This window comes from Anser cygnoides, chromosome 3 (assembly GCF_040182565.1).
Source record: "Anser cygnoides isolate HZ-2024a breed goose chromosome 3, Taihu_goose_T2T_genome, whole genome shotgun sequence".
NCBI lineage: Eukaryota > Metazoa > Chordata > Aves > Anseriformes > Anatidae > Anser > Anser cygnoides.
In genome coordinates this window covers 83,862,016-83,877,689 of record NC_089875.1, presented here as the reverse complement: position 1 = coordinate 83,877,689, position 15,674 = coordinate 83,862,016, and the positions used below count along the sequence as shown (strand labels likewise).

General features: G+C 38.4%; 1 protein-coding gene across 2 annotated transcripts in view; it reads left to right on the top strand.

The window, feature by feature from the left end:
• Window positions 1-15,674, top strand: part of ORC3 (origin recognition complex subunit 3) — a 36,982-nt gene that overhangs the window by 20,350 nt on the left and 958 nt on the right. The window contains exons 12-19 of one of the 2 annotated variants that reach the window (XM_048079812.2): window positions 1,170-1,286; window positions 2,159-2,238; window positions 6,194-6,327; window positions 8,757-8,839; window positions 9,341-9,438; window positions 10,341-10,482; window positions 14,123-14,239; window positions 15,310-15,389. In XM_048079812.2, coding sequence (XP_047935769.2) covers window positions 1,170-1,286; window positions 2,159-2,238; window positions 6,194-6,327; window positions 8,757-8,839; window positions 9,341-9,438; window positions 10,341-10,482; window positions 14,123-14,239; window positions 15,310-15,389 — 851 coding nt within the window. Of the gene's footprint in view, window positions 1-1,169; window positions 1,287-2,158; window positions 2,239-6,193; window positions 6,328-8,753; window positions 8,840-9,340; window positions 9,439-10,340; window positions 10,483-14,122; window positions 14,240-15,309; window positions 15,390-15,674 lie in introns of both variants that reach the window. The other variant, XM_048079811.2, reaches the window with a different exon arrangement.

The window sequence follows — 15,674 nt, the reverse complement described above, 5'->3', positions numbered from 1 at the left end:
GGAGAGAAACATCTTAATGCTTTTTATCATCTGAAACCTTTTTTAACATTGGAAAGCTCTCTGCAGCACTAAGTTATCTTTGTTACTTTGTTACTAAGTATCTTTGTTACTTTTCAGCCTGCAGTATGATACTCACATCTTTCTACTTCAGTCTTCCTTATATTGCCAGCAGCGCATAACTTTTTTTTGGTTTTGTTTGTTTGGTTTGTTATTATTGTTGTGGTTTTTTTTGTTTTTTATTTTATGTTTAATATCTGTATTTTCAGCTTACCTTTAGTGAATTTCAGTGGCTTGTGTGTGTGGTTTTTTTCTTTGTTTTGTTTTTGTTGTTGTGTTTTTTCCTCTCCATTTGGAATAGTATGTTCAGAGTTGATGGAAATGGTACTAAAAATGTAGACAGCCCTGTTTTTCTCTTTTGATCTTTGACTGAAGTCAGATGAGAGAAGATTTTTTGATTCATGAACTTAAATGTAATGAGCCTAAAATACTTAAATACAGTTACCAGAAATTGCTAGTAGGATTTTCCAGAAGCCTTGTATATCCTTCCAAGGGAAGCCAGTGATAATGAGGTGCAATCTGGTAAATTCAATAGCAGCAGTTCATAATTTCTTTTTCCTAATACATGATTTATTTTTTCTGAAGATCTCAATCTATGAATAAGCAAGCCAACTTAAGAGCGCGTAGAAGCAACAGCTCTAGAACATTTTTCTGTGAAATTTTCTTTTTATGTATACCTCACTAGTAAAAAGAGGAACAACCCATAATGTAAGAAATATATTTTTAAATATACTTGTAATATAAAAATGCAAATAATAAAGATTTGAATAAAATTAGCTGTATAATTTCTCAGTGCATATTAAAAGTATAGTCCTGTTTGTTGTGAGATGACACGCCAAACAACAGCTAAATATAGTTACAAATGATAAGATGATAATGCTAATCAATAACAACTCTTCAGTGAGATGGAAGAGGAAAGTGAAGTATATGCAGTGTGATTGCAGCAAACTGTTGAAATAAAACTTTTCTGCATGGTGGTCTTAATTTAACACTGGGGATTTGTCACAGCACACCAGAACGTCAAAACCCCAGAGTCATTTTAAGTACTCTGTGAGAATTTTAAACAAATGATTGTCAGAATGACTTACAAAGCAATTATCCTGTCACTGTAGGAAACAGTACAGAGGTTGCTGGAGGATCTGAATGTTTACCATGAAAATTATTTTCCAGTTCTGCGATGTCTTCATGTTTTCACATCTTCTCTCCCAAAGTATCCTTTGGGCAAGCAGGTGAGGTACTGTTATTCCATTTTAGTGAAGCGTGTTTTGTTTTTTCACGGTATGACATCTGAACAATTTATTGTATCTTTATTCTTTCTCAATATGTTCTCTTCTGCTGGTTTGCCCTCTACTTCCCAAATGGAGGCATTCTTTCTTGCTATGGGCAGAGAGGAACAGCATGTGTTTTCTTTAGTGCTGGGGATTATACTTCATCAGTCAGCAGGAAGGAGTTTGTAGGAGGAGGCAGATGGACAGATCAGCAAGAGAATTGGCAGGTTGACTTTCCCACATCTGGAACGCTCTGTATGTATTGCAGACAATGTGTACTCTTCTACCGCCTAGAAGAGTCAAATTCAGAGGATGAGACTGAGTTTTAACAACCTGTACAAAAAAAATGATAGCAAGGGAACAGTGATAATGGCTCTTAATAGCCATATTGCTCTAATGTTATTAAATCTACCTTCTCATGCTAAGCAATTTCTTCTTCCGCTAAAAAAATAATATATTCTGTGCGTGTGCATTTGTTTGTTAGTTCTCAGTCTGTTACACACTGTTATTAGAGTCTGGCCCTAACTACAAAATTGGATTGAACTGTCCCAATATTTGAGATTTAAGAGATGTTTTAGCCAGGGCATTTGATTCAAGTTCCTCTCTGGTCTCTGCAGTTACCTGGTACAGAGCGATATATATAGACTGGCAAGTTAGTTGTGTAAGGTACTAAATAATCTCAATTTCTGTTGTGGTCATTCTGCATCTGAGAAACAAGCTCCGAAGGATTTACATATTACTTTGAAAAGATTGTTGTAGGAGTTCCCCATGGCTTTGCTTGTAAAAAAAAAAAAAAAAAACACGTTATTCTTTCTTTATCTTCTGCATAACAGATCAGGGAGCTGCACTGTGCATGTTTGGAAAACCGTGTGTGGGAGACAGAGGAGTATGAGTCATTTCTTCAGCTAGCAAGGTGACTTTTTCCTTTCCATTTTGTTTTAATACCACTGTACACATATAGAATATCAGTCATCTGTTATCCTAGAACTTAAAGCTGAGGACGTTACCTGTTTGGAAGCTTTGCAGCTAGTTGTGGGGTTGTTTGCAAGTATAATGGCTTTTTTCATTTTCTGTTCCTACTGTTTTCTGTGAAACTCAGCCAGATTCTAAAAATTCTTAGGCCCTGTGTAATTATGCCAAAGCCATCAAGGTGCCTTTGTGTGAATGAGAACATCAGTTGGACTTTGTCTTTTAAAGTATGATTGTGTTAGAAATTTTTTCAGCACATTATTGTGCTGTGTTTTTGAAGGCCTTCTTATTAACAGTTGATCAACGAAGTTGTTAGTTTTAGCTTGCCTAAGTTGTGACCCATTCTGAAAAAAGAGAATCTGTTCCAAGTGAGTAGTTGAGGTCTTTCTTATTTCTTATTTACTGCTTTTTTCCTTTTCATAAACATTTCTACCAGTTTGTACAGGGATTGTGCTAATTTTTTTGTGCTGTTGTGAGCTTAGGATTTTTAGGAGAGCCTGTTTAAAATAGAAAAGTCACCTAAGGCAATTTTCATAATAGAAAACTTTTCAGTTGCAGTGTTGCAGCTACTGACTTCTAAACATGCTTTATCATGGCAAATGACTGTTTCTTGATAGCTGCATTCATTCAAATAATGCATTGTTTCTGTCACACAAGGAGCTGATACAACACTTGTTACCATAACTGCCTCCGCAAGAGCCTCTGGCCATGTGAGGTTTGATGTCTGACAGGAAAACTGGATAGAAAAACCATGTCAGCGTTGGGTGGAGGGTCGCTGTCTGGGCTCATACACATAAGAAACATTCTCTCCATACTGTACCTTCGCCATACTGAGTTTCTCTCCCACACCACCACTTTGCTCTATTTTTATTCTCATCCCTTTGAAAGGATTACTTGCTTGAGTTGTCATCTCTGCAGTCATTTCTTGTTAATTCTTTTCTGACTCTCTTGAATCTTGACAGCACTCAATCACTTATCAGCCTGTGTCTACAAATGTGTCATTGTGCTTTCCTGTACTGTCTATTCTGTAATCTCTAGTAACTCATGGTCATTTTTTCCTCTCCCTTTTCTCCTCCTATATTTAATTTGTTTTCCTCCACTCTGAACTCATCTGCCTCTTAGTTGATACTACCATCAGATTCTGGCTTGCTCCCTCTTTATTCTTACCAGTTCATCTCTCTCCTGCTTTTTCTTTCATCCTGGCACCCACTGTATGGAGGTTCTGATAGAAATACCACTGTTCAGGGTAGAATAGGTAATACCAGGTAGAAAATAAAAGGTAGAATAGAAGTACCAGTGATCAGGGTTATTGCTTTCATGAATGATTTTGTTTTTTCTAATTCAGGAGTGCTGTCATTTTCTTAACTCCTTCAACATAATTCCTTAAAATACTTAGAATTCTAGCTATGATTGTATTTTTTTCAGCTTTTTCTTTACCTTCCTTCTCTGTTTTACACTTATTTTATCATCTCTGATTTTTTTTTTTTTGTGTAGTATCGTGCTGCTGTCTTTTAGAAGAAAATGATAAAATGTGATCTTTGTACTTCCACTAACAATCTCCCCCTCACCCCCCTATACTTGCCTATGGAAGTTATTGACTGTTCTTTAATATCTCTGCTTTCCCAGGGGCCCTGCCACCTATTGATATTCCCTATGTTCACCCTTCCATTATTTTTTTGATATTTTCTGGAGTGCATCTCTCTTCATTTAGGAAGTAAAAATTGAGAATTTTTTGATCAACTTTTTTCTTAATTTGCAACACGATCTCACTTTTGCACTTCATAAATTATGTTTGAATGAAGGGTTTTCAGTTACCCTGAGTTCCTTTTTCTTTCTTTTGTTTAGTTGGTTTTCTCTACTTCAGCCTTTTCTTGGACTGCTTTTATCCCTCCTATTCAGCCAAAAGTGCATTCCTCAAAAATGATGTTTCAGGTGATCTAACTTTAGCAATCTGAGAAGTAGTTATTCATGTAAAGCTAATTTTCTAGAGCCCAGAAAATATCACGGGGAGAGGGAGAGTGTGTGAGGTTTAGCAGGTAATCAGTCCAATCAGAAGAGAGATAATGAAGAGATGTTGGAGTATGTCTTGCTTCATTGATTTTGGGGAGCTACCTGGTTTGGACATCTGGCCAAGTGACAAAACTTTTTGAGGACAGTCTGACCTATCTTCTGTCTTGATACTGTATTCTGCTTTTGCCTTCTAATTGTTGATGTCATTGGGCACATACTGCTTGCTGCTCATCACGGTCCTGCCCTTCCATGTCATTTTGTTGTTCACCTGTCATCTCTTCTTCAGATGAGCCTTGCTTCAGCATTCTGAGGGAGTTTCTGTGGACTTCATCCTGGCTTCCTTTCTTCTCTTTCATAACTCATCTCTGAGTAATAAGAGACATTTATTGGATGTCTCTGGATGACCTTCCTTTCTTAATAGCTTTCTCTGATACCTGGAATACCTTGCAGTAATCTCAGGCACAAAAAAAGGCTGAAGGGGATCCTTTTCTGTTTCCCAGTACATAATAACCATTCTTTTACCTGTTGTTTGGGACTCATAGCCCAGATAAGTTCTTCTCTAGGCTCTTGTATCCAAGACGCTTCTAGAACTTGCAGGTTCTTTCTGAATAATATTTCTAAAATAAACGAATGGAAAAGAACATCTACTCTCAGATTTGTAAATCTTGTCATACTCTCTTCATCTTGCATGCTTAACTATTGCAGTGTTTTCTCATGACTGGAAGAAGGCTGTCTTGTTTCTTCATTATCCTTTGTAAGACATTAATTATTTTCTACTCTTCTGTGGTCAAGATCACCCTTTCTTGTTGTTAGCTCCTGCTCCTTTTCTATACAAAATTAATGTATCTGAAAGCAAATGTTGACTTGCAAAAATCCATAACCATAAATCAGATAAAAATCAACTGCCAATCAGCCTGAATTGCAATTGTCCTTCCAGATGTTGACAAAGCCACCCTAGACTCTTACATGCGCATCCTTGAAACTCTGAGACAATGTTTAGGTAGCTGACATGAGACCTACTCCCATCGTTTCATTGCTTTGTTATGGTCCCTTCTTTGTGTATCCATGTTTTTGCTGTCTTCTGCAGTCCTTGAACTGTTAGTATCTTTGTTTTGTGCTTCTCAAAGACGAAGTAAAAGCACAAGAATAAGCTGAGTAGGGCTGTTAGTAACCGCAGCTATTATGAAAGTGAGATAGTTCAGAACCATTGGGTGTGTTGATTGGAATCTCATGCACTGCATGAAAAAAGTGATGTGAATGCATGTGAAAAGATAGTGGCTTGGGGCAATGACTGATTCTGGAGTTCACTTAAATTGCTTTGATAACTTGTGAATGAAACTGAGCATTGAAATGGTGACATGTATGAAATGCCCTAATAAATAAATAAAACTAAGTAAATGCTAGGCTGGAGGTTGGACTAGATGATCTCAAAAGGTCCCTTCCAACGTAAGCAAATCTGTGATTCTAGGAGTGGCTAGATTCGTGCCAATTAAATACAGAAGGCAGTAATTTAAATTTAGTTTGAGAACTCATTCTGAGTCACAGAGAGTAATGGATTTTTTGGATGTGTGAATATATACTTACCTGAAAATTACAACTCTATATACCTAGTCAGTCTTTTAGGTAGAGTATAAGTAAAGCTTTCCTTGCCAGTTCTTGGGGGGTGGGGAAAGAAAAAATCTGAAGGACATCTATCCAAGTTGAATTGTTGTGGTTTTATTTGTTTGTTTCTCTTAATGACAGCAAGAAAAGTTACAGCAAGACTGAATGCTTGAAATCTTGGAGACTTTCTCTTTTAAAAGGATTTTTTTCAAATTACCATTTTTTTTTTCCAGCTAAGGACATTGAAAGATGTTTCATCGTTCTGTGTCAACAATTATGTCTTTTAGGATGTTGAATAAGTGTGATTTGGTAACCATGCTTCAAAAATGTGTGGAAATTCTTATGTCATCTCCTGGAAAGGAGTTTGATAAGACAGTAGAGAAGTTGAAGGAGTTCTTGACCCAGTTTCAGAAACTAGAAGGTGGGTGTGCATTATCATACGTTCCTTTGCAGATTATATTGAAGCTGTTCTATAATGGGACAAATGGGTATCATTTGCTGTGATATATCCTCTTATTGTACCAAGTTGTCAAATATTTCAGGATTGTTTTTAAATACACGGACACAAATATGCCATTTATGTTTTATTGGTTTGTGGTTCATGCTTTTCTATAACAGAAGAGTGATGTAAGATAAGAAATTGGACAGATCAGCAAACATTACTCACTAGATCTGTCATATGTGTATTCTGAGCATTTTACCAGATGTTGCAATCATTAAAAACATTTAACAAGTAAAAACAGATTTTGAAAGATAAGTAGAAGCAGGCTTATTTATGACAGAGTATTTAATGCAGATATAGATATTTCTATATTTTGTATAGATGTTATTTTACCCACACCTTCAGTTAGATTTGTATGAAAGCTAGGACACCCACTGTCAGTTGTCCTGGCTCTGCTGACGTGCTGTAGCCTGTCGAGCCCCAGTATGTGGTTATTCACGGTATGAGGACATATTGGAAGCTTTAGTAAGGCAAATGAGTAGCAGTTTTCTGTCCTTCAGAGGCCGTATTCCATCTGAAACGGGAATATGATGTATTCCAGCACTCTTCTGGAATAGGAATTGGGTTCTTTCCTTGAGCTGTGAAGAAGTGTTTCCCCACGTTTCCCTTTGGAAGGTGAAGTGGTTACCATCTGGTCACTTTTATGCATACTAAACCAAGGTCATTGTCAGTTGTGGTTGCTACCTTCCATTTAGATGAGCAGTGAATAAGTCACCAGACTAGAATTAATTAAAGTAGATGTGCAATGCTCTAGGGTTACTGGGGGGTTGCTTAGAAGAATTGGTGCTTGTCTGTGCCTTGCATTTGTGAAAAAGTACAGTAGTATCGGGGCTGTGGTACGGGAAAGCGGTGGTCCCTTTGAAGAGGCTGTATTTGTCACTGAAGGTACTGGCACTGAAGAATCTGAACTACATTGGAAAACCGGAAGGTTCATCTAATTTGGAAAAGAAAAATTAAAGGGAAACACTTTAAAATGCAGTCTTTCCAGAAGTATTGGATAAAATATTAGGACTTTTACCTTGAGGGAATAAATCAAATCAAAACGGGGAAAAAAAATCAAGGAATTCAGGGACATGCAGAACTTTAAAACAAAGAAGGCAGTATTTATTTCAAATATTGATTTGTCTGATGAGTCCGTGAATGATCTTTGTTTTCAAAAAGGATTTAAGCTGTAATGAAAAAGCAAGAGTTGGGCAATTAAAATAAGCCTTAAATGAATAGATTGCTGAGTTAGGTGACTTCTTCCTGGATGTTTCTGGTAGTGTTGATCTTTAGCAGAAGTGTTCAGAAGTCTGCCAAAAATACAAGTTACCCAAATCTCCCTTAGAGCCTTTACAGTGAACGGGTAGTCCAAAATGTGTTGTCGTTGGTGGTGTGTTTTTTAAAAACAGTCCATCTTCTTAAGACTTCCTAATGAATTGGAAAATAGCAAAACATGAAGCTTGAGGAAAGAAAACATGTTCAGTCTATTTTGAGCAGAAGGATTTGATTTTAAAATACCTCAAGTTGACTGTATCAGTGGAGAGAGGAAGTTCTCTGTTTTTGAAATCTTTAACAAAATACAAATAGTAGATAAAATTCCAGTGAGCTAGATATTAAGTCTCTGCTGCTCATTCACATGGAGGTCTTTTAAAAGCATTTTTTGTTTTGGTGTTGCTCTGATAGCATCAGTTTGGTTTTTTTTTTTGTTTGTTTTTTGTTTTACTTTTTCAGAAGAAAGAATGAATTGGCAAATGTATTAGTGAATGTATTAGGGTATTAGCGAATGTGTTGGGAAAAGGTCTTCCAGGACTTGTGCAGTGTGTGCTTGTGTATGTGTGCTGTTGACATTGAGTGAGAAAAAAAATGAGGTTGTTTTTAAATGTACATTTTAATGATCACTTCAGTTCTTAGTACTGTTTCTGAGATTTTAGGGGAGAGTTACTTGATACCATGGGCCTGAGCATTTTCATGACTTTCAATAAAAATTGAAGTTACTAGTTTTAGCTAGTCAGCTTTCTTTATCCAGAACTGAGAATTGATAAAAATGGATCAGCGCTGCAAGATATTGATCAAATCAATATTCTGTAACACTGAAACTTGGCATCAGTCTGCAGTCCTGCCCTATTCACTGATGTGTGTTGAAACACCAACTATAGAAGATAAATTTGTTGCCGTTTTCTGTTAGATCTTTTCTGTTCATACTAAGGGAATTACAGTGATGATTTTTAATGATGTTGACATCTCTTCAGAGGGCAGTAAAATATATCAGCTCATTCTATGTAGGTCACCAGAAAGCTTTTATGGATCATGATTGTTACTGCTGGTCAGAGTGATCTGTAGGTGAAATCTCCCTTTTGTTCTAGTAGCAGAAGCTTGCCAAGAACGAGATGAGTCTGTATCGTCACAAAAGGAGCTCCAGAAGAAGACAGACCTTTATCATCTTCAGAAGGTTAGGCCTGCATAGGCTTTATGGACTAGTTCCTTCACTGAATCGCTCTTAAGATGTATTTGTCCATGGTTAGGTCTTCCCTGCTTGCTGGAGCTCTGCCTAACAGTTCTGTATAAGTAACTTTTCTTAAAAATGAACGAATAGTAACAGTTATGTATGTCAGACCTACCTAATGAATAGAAAATAATAGTAAATATCTGTCATAAACTAGGATTTTAAACTGCAAATTAGTTCGTATTTTTGGGTCGAACTTGTAAATTACATTCTGCCTAACCCATATTTCTTCAAGCTTGAGGCTTGAAGAATTAACCTAACTCCTTACAAATATAAGAACTGAATACACTGGCTTAAATAAAAATAGCTGCATGATCACAGTTAGGATCATCATTAGTGAAGACGTGCCAGCAAAAATTAATTATACATGTTCAACATATACATTGTGTTCTCCAGAGAATAATTACTTCCCAGGTAGTTTTATGCACCACTTTTTCTTTTTTAAAGACTTTGTTGGAGTTGAAGGAATCAAGGCGGTCTAAGAAACTGACAAAGTTTGAAATGCTTCGTTTTGAAGTTGTTGACTATATAGACAGTGTTGTAAGGTGAGCTTTTCTATTTTATACTCCTGCATTAGTTTGCATCATAAGTTAAAACAGAAAGTTTGCTAACAAGTTAACATGGGAATAAGTCGTGTCAAAATTATGTCTTAGTCCCTGTGGTATGAAGCACGCTATTTTTTTTCCCCCTTTCTCACTCTTCCTTTGATTGAGCACTCTGAAAAAAATAATACAACCTGTTTTCCATAGGTTAGAAGTAATTGGCACACAAACTGACAAACTTATTTTGTCTGCAGAGTGAAGTTGAGGGGAGGGCTGGGTGTATGTTATGAAAGTCAAGAGTTTTTACTCTAATCTTTGCTGATCTGTTCTATTTATGAAACTATAGATGCCAAGTGTGATATCCTAGCAATTTTCGGCAAGTAAGGCATAGCAAATAGGGTGCTGGAGGCAGCTTTGTAGATGAAAATGGAAAGGCTTGGGGTGTGTGGGGTAAGAGATGAAGGCACTTGTTAACTGTGCAGCCTTAGCGAAGGGAGGTGGCAGGTTGAAAGCCTGGTGGTGGCATGGGTGGGGGAAGAGAAGCTAACAGAAGTGCCAAAAAAAAAGCTTCAGATATGAAGATAGAGATGGCCTCAAGATGGATCAGTAAGATTTGTGGAGTAGAGTACCTAGCTGGTGTTAGCATTTATGCCCTTATTTTTCAGTTTGTCTCTGGCCCAGCTAGAATTCCAAGTTAAATCCATCAGATGCAGAGTTGATAACTATTGACTTCCCTGCTTAAAAATTGATTTCGGCCCTGTTCATCTTTTTTTGGGGGGGAGATTTGTCAGTACTGGTTGAAATACTTTATTGTAGTCTCTGACTGCAGTGAAGTTGTGTTGTTTTCCCTTAAGGTAAAGCTTGTATCTCCCTTCCTCGCCCCGAACCTCATGTTGCTTTTTCAGAAATTACCTTGTTCCTGCAGACCACAAGACGCTGCATGAGATAGTGTATTTCAACACAGCCAGTGTTCTTCGTGAGCACTTGAACGCTGCCCCAAGGGTTGCACTTCACACGGCTCTGAATAACCCATACTCCTACCTGAAGGTAAGAAACGAGTGAGTTGTTTGCAGAGCTGGAGTAGTTTCTGAAGGCTGTACACGAGGATGATGTTAAAGTCTTAGTTTTGCTGTTTCATGAAGCTTGGCACACACTCAGATGTTTTGCAGAGAACCAGCACGTCAGTGTTGATAAGCAACTGGGGACTTTGCTAAGAGCTAGGGAATCTGGCTGGCTGCAATAAAGAGGCTGATTATGGAAAGAGTTTTATATGGGAAAGCTGTTTTCCAGAGCCTGTTCTAGTTGTGATCTTTTCTTCTATCGATGTAGCAGAAAAGTCATTTTGTCCCCCATTATGAATGGGAGGACTGTGTCCAAGGGAAAAAATAGCGTCGGGGGCTTTTTCCAGAGACCTGCTTTGCAGTGCTGGTGCTGAGCCCTCACTGTGTAGGCTTGCTGTAAGGTGAAGGCATAGTGAGGAAATTTACAATAGCTTAAATACAGACATATTTAAAGGAGTCCTTTTCTTTTTACATTAATTTCAATATCTGTTGTGTATTGACATCCTGTCTTTTCTGAGCCCAAGAAAAGGATTGTCATTGATTCTGCTAGCGAACCTGACCTTTTTCTAGAGAAGAAAACCAGCCTCTTTCCCAGTTCGTTCATGTATCAAATTAACAGGATGACCGAAGGAAAGAAAGGAGAAGCACACAATTTGGAGCAGGAGTGAACATACATTTTTCTGGTTTATCCTTGATTATAGCATATGGAATATAGATTATAGCATATAGAATATATATGCTACTTGGAGTTATCCTTCCGCCTTGACATTTCTCTTAAAAAGTATGGTCACAGCTTTGAAGAAGACATTGGTTATAGCTTTATCTGTGTGTTTATGTGGTACTTGAATTAGAGCCAACACTTAATTACCAGAAACCAAACTCAATAAAGATCAGTCTTTGAAATCCACAGCCCAGTTTGTGTTGGGTTTGTTTGGCACCGTGCCTCTATCTGAATGAGGGTTTTGCTGTGTGTGGGACTTTTTCTAAAAATTGCTTGGTCTTATTTGTGAAAATGGCAGTTAGCAAGTGGGCTACCACTGAGGAAACGTAATATGAACATCACTAACTTATGCTGTAGAAAAACCTGTAAAGATTAGGCAAGCTAGCAAAATCTAGCTGCTAATGTGTTGAGTGAGTATTCTCTTTGATGAGCTGACAGGACTTAAAGTCCTCTGTCATCCTGCACTTTGTTCTTTGACGTACTTCAACATGTTTTTGATGTTTGAGTAAATTGTGAAGGTTTTGACATAGTTTCTAGTAGCAGCAGTATTGGCTGAGTACCTTGCTTAGCATTTTTAACCCATGTGAGTCAAATATTTTTCTTGATTGTACCTATGAATTCTGTATGGCTTGTATTTTCCTGGGATGTGACCAGAGCAAAGTTCTCTAGAGCTGTTCCTACCAGAAGACTAGGACAGAAGAGGATCTGCTTCAGTGGAGTAACAGGAAATGATTAATAATGTGATGCATTTCTTACAGGAGTCTAGTGCAGTTATTTATTTAGCTAAATACGAACCAAAGAGCATACTTATTCTGAAAAACCAATGCACACACAAAAAAGTACAATTCTGTTTTCGTTGATCCCATGAAAATACAGAAAGTTGTAACCTGGAATCAGCAAGTCACTGCTTAGGGCTGTATCAGCTCAAGGAAATACAATTTCTGGATCTTCCCAGAGTTTAGATGGTCATGCAAATTTTGTTCTTGACCTTGGGGTAGAAAGGGCGTGTTTTTCACATTGATCTCAAGGAATGAGCCCTGCTGCATCCTGCCTCTCAGTCTAGTTTCCTTCCAGGGACAACTTGGGTGCCGCAGCCTCAGGGAGCTGAGGTTTCCCCGCACGCAGCAGCAGCTCCCTCATGGTAAAGATGCTTGTGTGAGGTTTAGTTATGTATTAATTTCTACGAATGAGCCTGTTCCAGTTGTGTCCTCCTTAGTTTGGGTAACTAATCAGGCCTTAAAGATGAGGAATTCTAAGTTGAAGCACCTTGCCGTATCTTGGGCAGCTCTGGCATCTTGCTTCCATGGAAGAGAAGGGCATGGTCCAGGTCCCTCTTCCTTCCTTCCCTGTAGATCTGCTCTGGTGCTTGCTGGATGCTCTCCTAAGCCAATTCAGGTTTTGAACTGACAAGCTTTAGGCTGGTATTAAAAACAAAATCTGAAAGATTAGAATTCAGTCCAAAGCATCCAGCAGCGCCAGAGTTAGCACCAAGGTGAGTGGTGGTAGGAAGCCACAGAGTTAAGAGCAGTAGCAGAGAGGAAAAGAAGTGTAGGGCAACCCCCGTGGGTAGTGGTGAGCCACTAGGTCACCCAGAACGTGTAACTCCACCTCTGCTAGTTGGTAACACAGTAATAGGGTTGGACTTGATGATCTGAGAGGTCTTTTCCAACCCTAGTGATTCTGATTCCTTAATTGAAACTATGACAGTATGAATTAGTTGAGTAAATTGATGTCTGGGTTGTAACATTTTGAGGTTTTAGCCATGTCACTGAATTTATCTGGAGACCATCTGGGCTGAACTGATATCTAATTAATGTCATTAACCTGTGCTTTTGTGTTCTTTGTACAGAATACATAAACTTGAAAATTGTTAGGCTTTCTGAAAATTGTGACAAGTCTCCTGAGTGCTGGAGTACATACTGAATCTGAGCCTCACAAATTGCAGGAACTGAGATAGATAAAATGTAAGCTAAAGATTCCTGAGCAAAGTTGTGGGTTTTGCCCAACCTTCTTTCCTATCTTGAAAAGCTTTTATTTATGAAGCTATCTGTGCTAGGGCTTTATAGACTTCCCAAGTCTGGCATGTGTGCTGGCGTATTTTTACTGCCATATAAGAGCATTTTAGCAAAAAATTTTTAGGAACTGAAAGGAATGATCCGTAGTTGTTTTATTAGAGGAGATGGCTTCTTAGAGTATGTGAGACTGAAAACTGAATAAAATTATGAACTGAGGTGACATGTCATAAATTTCTGCAGCCATGCAGAGACTTTCTTCTAGCTCTAGTGGTTTTTGGGTTTTGTTTTTCTTTTAATTACAAAGTAAATGGTTTGGTGCTGATGACCTGGATTTCCTGACATACAGAACAGTTTGTGAGAAATCAGACTTTTGCCTTTATAGGTGTTGAGTTTCAAGCCAGAGAAATGATTGTAACATTTCAAAGATAAAACTCTGAGATGAAAGAAACAATTTTGTTTTTTAGCCCACGTGACAGACTTTCGCTAAGACTTTCCTTTCTGAGGGGGGATGAGGGCCTTACATAGTAAGGCCTGAGATTAATCATGATAGATTTCTTTTCCTGAATCCATAGAACAGAGTATTTCTCTCTACAGAAATAGGAAAAAGCCCAAGCAGATCATCATTTGAATAGAGAATGCCTAAGTGGAAAAGATGGTAGAAGGAACACAAGGAGTGAAGTAGCTAGGAGAGTTGTGTTGTTTTGTTTTTTTTTTTTTAATGGTGTGTTTTGTTATTTCTTTGCACCATCAGCTTAGCACTGAACACACAAACAGTAAACATTTGGTTAAAATACTTACCATGCGAATTTCCTGGTGCAGTGTTGTATCCAGCCTTATAGATTGTTGAGGATTAAAAACTGATTGAGGTTACTGCCTTTGTCTTTCATCAGAGTCAAGCTTTGAGAAGTGATGGAGGAAGCATTTCTAATAAAGCCCCTGACATATGCATAGTCTACAAGCTTCATTTGGAATGCGGCAGATTAATCAATCTCGTTGATTGGTTAGAGGTACGTAACGATGCAAGCAGTGCCTCCAGCTGCTCCCAGTATTTTCCTGATTTACCTCTTTGCTGTGTGTTTGCTTTTCTGTTGTGCCCCTCAACAACAAACTCGTTGCCTGCCTCAGTCCCTCCTGCACAAGAACACAGTGTTTCCAGATCACCAGCCCACAGTCTTCCCTCCTGACTGCTGTGAATCATTTATTTCCAGCATTGTTACTCTGTGATGAAATTCTTCTCTGTTCCGTGTTTGCAGATCAGACGTTACGCTTCACAAAGCTACCTTTTTCCCCTTTAGGTGTTTTATGACACTTTCAGGGAACCAGGGAAGTGCTACCACTGAAGCGTGGGGCTTTGGGGCAGAATGCTTATGCTAGGGAAGAGCAAAGCTTCAAGCTTGATACCCTGTCTCATACCATGACCAAAAGCGAGTGTAAAAAGAGAATGTGCATCAATATGGTACATTCTCCGAATACTTCCCAACAGCCATGTTTTAGTTCCACTATTTCCTAATCTGGAAATTTTCTCTGTATTTTGTTAAGTCTAACTGGATTACATTAGCAGTGCAGGTTTTCAGGAACCACAGCAGCTTGTGGGAAAGAATTGTTCAGCTTCGCTACATGCAGTGCGGAGAACACTCCTCTTACTTGTTCTGAATGTGCTTCGTTTGCTGCTGCCTTGTTGGTGTATTGGAAGAGAAAGTGGACCTCAGATCTCTATCCAGCCTCCTGATGTCACTCAATTTTATAGATCTCTCTACAGCCGGCTTAATTTTTCCAGATGGTTTACAGTCGCGGTTTCTGTATTTTTTTCTGAGAATGGGTCAGGAACCAGAAGTGTATTTAGAATTTAAAATATAGTCATGAGTTCAGGGAGTCACATTCTTTCATTGTGTTCCTTCCCTGGTAATATGTAACCTTGCTTGCTCTCTGGATTGCTGTGAAACTGACATTGTCACAGTTACCATTCCGAGATCTCATTCCCCCTGAGTGACAGTGATTAGCTCAGAGCTCGTTATTTTATGTGCAGCTCTGCCTGTTCATGAAATGTGTTAGATCTGTGCTGCTTTTCCCTTTCTAGGCTTTCTCAACTGTGGTGACAGCAGTTGAGGGACCAAATGCAGATGCACCTTCCTCGGACCAGGTGGATGATGTTATCCAGTATCCTTTCTCACTTCAGTCTTAAAATTTATTTGACATTCAAACGCTTATGGGATTAGTGAACCACGATTTTTAAAATGCAGCTTTTTGTGCGCTGATAACTAATTCCAGGAAAAATAAGACAAGTGGTTCAAGCAGTCTTTATGTACTTTATGTGCAAAGTCACGGAAACGGATCCTGTGAAATAGTTGGGCTGGGGGTGGTGAGGTAAGGGAGCAGCTTTTGTCCAGAGGAACATTTTGGATCTGAAATAGAAGCAACAGAGCTTGAAACAAGATGAAGCAG